At 47.5% G+C, this 4,450-nt stretch overlaps 1 protein-coding gene across 1 annotated transcript in view; it reads right to left on the bottom strand.

The window, feature by feature from the left end:
* Window positions 1-309: 309 nt before the first annotated feature.
* The window catches only part of LOC107387475 (kelch-like protein 10), a 9,098-nt gene continuing 4,957 nt past the window's right edge, over window positions 310-4,450 (bottom strand). Inside the window, exons 3-6 of the mRNA XM_015962462.3 lie at window positions 3,119-3,602; window positions 2,230-2,844; window positions 999-1,148; window positions 310-724 (exon numbers count right to left, since the gene is read on the bottom strand). Of these exons, the coding sequence (XP_015817948.3) occupies window positions 371-724; window positions 999-1,148; window positions 2,230-2,844; window positions 3,119-3,602 (1,603 nt within the window). The 3' untranslated portion in view covers window positions 310-370. The remainder of the gene's footprint in view (window positions 725-998; window positions 1,149-2,229; window positions 2,845-3,118; window positions 3,603-4,450) is intronic.

The raw sequence follows: 4,450 nt of genomic DNA, 5'->3' as shown, positions 1-4,450 counted from the left end.
GTTCTTTCATAATCCGTTGTTGAATTGTGATCGGCAGACGCTTTTCCGGTTCGCGCCTCACTTTTCTTACAGGAACGGCCCAAAATGATCTCTTAATACATGGATGGTCTGTTTCCTGATCATGTGACGTATGCGGATGAAGATCGGCTTCAGGGCTGAGATGTTTGTTCTCTCAGCGCGGGGGCTCTTTCTGATGCTCAAACAGTAAAAAAATGCAAATGACGACTTTAGTCGTCATTGGCAGTGAATGAGTTAACTGTCCGATGGATGCAAACCAACTCCACTTTCACTACAAATGAACTCAAAATATTGTCTCCTACAGAAGTTGTTTATTTCTGTTCCATTGGTTCTGAAGGGTGGAATTGAACTCTCAGACTGTCTCTTCCTCTTCCTCTTCTTCCTCTTCTAAAGACAGAGGTTCTCGAGGGTAAGCGTAAGTCTCCATATTTGTAAGTCCAGATATCACGCAGCAGCTCAAAGCGCTGCGGAACACGTTCATGCTGCAGATCTTAGTCCACCGGTTGGTTGTAGCGCTGTAGAACTCGGCATTGAAAGTGGTGGAGAAGCCATCGAAGCCTCCAACAACGATGAGCTTGTCTTCAATCACCTCCAGGCCAAAATTGCTGCGTGGAGTCAGCATGGGCGGCGCGGCCGCCCAAGTATTGGTTTGCGGATTGTAGGCCTCAGCACTGCGCAGACGTTCAGTACCGTCAAAGCCGCCGACCTGTTGGGAGTAAAAGTCTATTTAGTCTGACCCGATTGGTGGCATTTGATCTTTTAGAAGTTTATTTTAGACGTTTTCATAAAAGAAAACATCTAAAATACTGAACTCCAAACTCAAAATCTGCATTTTCAGGCTGTGTGCTTTGTACGACAGTAATTCCAAATCCGACGACAGCCTGAAAGACTGGGGGTAGCTGTGTGTGTGTGTGTGTGTGTGTGAGTGAAGCGGACGGAGGCGAGCCTGAATGGAGGACGAAAGGAGGAAAAGCACTTACTGCATAAACACGACCCGCAAACGCCATGACTCCGACACCACTGCGCGGGCTGCTCATAGGGCGGATCAACGTCCAGTGGTCGGTCTCTGGTGTGTAAAACTCTGCTGACGGCAGGCAGTCGTGTCCGTTGAATCCACCACAGATGTAGATCTACAAACACACAGAAACAGTTTAAAATCGATCATCGAGTTTCTGTAAAATCTGTTAAATAGCTTGTTAACCCTCTGGAGGCAGACGCTGCAGATGTGCAACGTTAAAACCCACCTGGTTACTCCACGTACGTACTTCATGAGCATTTCTTAACTCAGAAGTATCCCTGAAGGACTTAGTTGTTCGTCCTTTTATCAACACTTATTTTGACACTGAGAGGGTTAAGATCTTCAAAAAAATATCTTTCTTGACATAAAAATCATAATAATATGTTATATTTCTGCTTATGGCCGAGTCTTTGGGTCTTTTTTTTTAAGTCAAGGCTCAAGACCAGTCTTTGTAGGTTAGCTTTTATCTAAATATTTACTACAGTTTTATTTCTCGTTTTACATGATTATATTTTATTACTTGCTTTGCATGTTGTATATGATTATATTTTAGCACAGATTTATTATTTAAATTATTATTTTACTGTCTATATGATTTTATTTATTACTTATTTTCTAATTGTTGTCATTTATATTAGCTCTTTTATTACATTTTTACTCATTTTAATCCAGTGTTTCCTCTGTGGGGGCCCTCTGCCCCGGGAGCGGTGGTCGACTGTAGCTTCCTGGGCGCTCTATAGGTGGGGGTCTATGCCCCCCCTCCACTGAGCGCCCTGACTTAGTGTGGAAGACCTGATGCTGCCGGGGCAGAGGGCTCCTCTGATGGCGTTTCCTTGCCTTACCTTACTTGGCTCATCTGGACTCAGCCTAATATAATTTTTACTCGTGTGTGTGTGTGAGTCTGTGTGTGTGTGTGCGTGTGATTGCATATGTTTGTTAATGTTTTTAACCTGTTATGGGAATCTGGGGTCATTTTGTAAAGCACTTTGAATAACACTTTGTTTGAAAAGCGCTTTAGAAATAAAATTTGATTGATTGATTGAGGAATAGCTTTTAGATTAGTGACTGAATAAACGGTTGTAGTTTTTTTTCTATAGGAGTTATTTCAAAGCAACCTTAAACTCTTTTTCTGGAAACTAACGGCTCCTTTAACATCACACACGCTTCAGTTCCACTAACGCACAGCCACACACCTTTCCCTGAAACGCGGTGCAGCTGGCATCGCTTCTTCGCTCATGCATGGATGCAATGAGGTGCCACTGGTTGGTTTCCGGACAGTAGTACTCAGCTGTATCATGTCTTGTTTGTCCATTAAAGCCTCCCATTGCATAGATGAGCCCGTTCAGAGCGCTGACGCTCACGTAGCACCGGCGGTAGTACATTGGTGAAACCGCCATCCAGGTGTGGGTGATGGGGTTGAACCTGCGGACGCTGTTGAAGTACTCCACTCTGTCAAAGCCACCGACGCAGTAAACAAATCCACCTAAGAAAACGGAGCCGTGGTAGGCACGAGGGCGCTCCATGGTGTTTTCCACGGTGCTCCAGCGTTCAGCCCTGACATCATAGGCTTCTATGGCGTTGGTTGGATCACCACCGCTCCAGCCTCCAGTGGCCAGGAGGATGGCGGGTGGCAGACGAGGACGGCTGAGGGGGTCGTTGATTCCAGTGAGACCACACTCAGTCGTGAGGATACGTAGTTGAAGACTAGTTGCACGTGAAACGATGGACGTGCAGGCTCCGTCTTGACGCACCAGCTCATTTCTCATCACAGCATTCAAGTGCTCTAAATCCATTGTGGCCAGTCTGACCTGTGCACAGATAAGAAGACAGACTCTTAGATGACTTCATGGGCTTCAGCAATCATTGCCAAGCATCCAGACACGTACAACTGGTGTTTTATTCAATTAAATGTTGTTTGGCCCAATTTAATCCTCAGAAAAATGTTTCAAATTCCAGTTGAAATCCTACTAATAACAGTCCATGAACTTGATTGCACGTGTTTGGTTTACCAGCGTCAGGTTAGCACAAGCATCTCTGCACTGTGAAGAATAGTAATCTAACTAGTCGTGGTGGTGAGTGTACCTTAGACAAAAGGACGTGAGTGTCTCTCCGACGTTCCGCCGGCGAGTGGGATACCCATCTGATGACGGACTCAAACACGGCGCTCTCCTGTCTCACCATCAGGTTGTCGCTGCTGATGATGTCTTCGACTTCTGGCATGGACAGCTCCAGGAAACTGCCAGAGAGAGCAACCTCCTCAAAGTGGTCAAGGACGTAGGAACAGGCCGCAGAGCACAGCTTAGGAAGGTAGTACTTGGATGTGAGCTTCCAGGTGTTGATGCAGCTGTGCGGGGACAGTCGCGTGATGAGATAGTCGCTGCAAGCTTCAAGGAGCTCCTCGTAGGTGAGGTAGGCAGCCACTTCCAAAAGGTCCATTACATTGTTGTCTGTGAGGGCAAGGGACCCAGTGTAAACGTGGTCAATGATCATCTTCATTGTTTCAGCCGACGTGAAGGGCAGTTCGTAAACCCTCTCCTCTGGAGGAGACCACTGTGTGAAGAGGGATCTGGAAAAAGGCACATCAGTGAATTACAGTTTTCACAGAGGCAACAAAGGTTCTCATGTTCATCTCTGCTAACAGTCCTCTGGAACCAGACGATGATTTTTATCCAGTTATTTACAACAGTGTAAATAAATGAATCTGAATGGTCCCTTTGGTTAAATCACAAACAAACTGATTACCTGTTTTATTTCTAAAGCTGAGTTTAATTTTAAAGATTACATTTTTATCATCGTCGTCTTCCTCCACTTATCCGGGTCCGGGTCGCGGGGGCAGCATGCCAACTAGGGAGCTCCAGACCGTCCTCTCCCCGGCCACCTCCACCAGCTCCTCCGGCAGGACCCCAAGGCGTTCCCGGACCAGATTGGAGATGTAACCTCTCCAACGTGTCCTGGGTCGACCCGGGGGCCTCCTGCCGGCAGGACATGCCTGAAACACCTCCCCAGGGAGGCGTCCAGGAGGCATCCTGACCAGATGCCCAAACCACCTCAACTGGCTCCTTTCGATCTGGAGGAGCAGCGGTTCTACTCCGAGTCCCTCCCGAATGTCCGAGCTCCTCACCCTATCTCTAAGGCTGAGCCCGGCCACCCTACGGAGGAAACTCATTTCGGCCGCTTGTATCCGCGATCTCGTTCTTTCGGTCATTACCCAAAGATCATGACCATAGGTGAGGATTGGGACGTAGATCGACCGGTAAATCGAGAGCCTGGCTTTCTGGCTCAGCTCCCTCTTCCCCACGACAGATCGGCTCAGCGTCCGCATCACTGCAGACGCCGAACCAATCCGCCTGTCGATCTCCCGATCCCTCCTACCCTCACTCGTGAACAAGACCCCGAGATACTTAAACTCCTCCA

The sequence above is a fragment of the Nothobranchius furzeri genome, chromosome 1 (genome assembly GCF_043380555.1).
Source record: "Nothobranchius furzeri strain GRZ-AD chromosome 1, NfurGRZ-RIMD1, whole genome shotgun sequence".
Taxonomy (NCBI): domain Eukaryota; kingdom Metazoa; phylum Chordata; class Actinopteri; order Cyprinodontiformes; family Nothobranchiidae; genus Nothobranchius; species Nothobranchius furzeri.
This window is presented reverse-complemented; position numbering and strand designations above follow the sequence as displayed.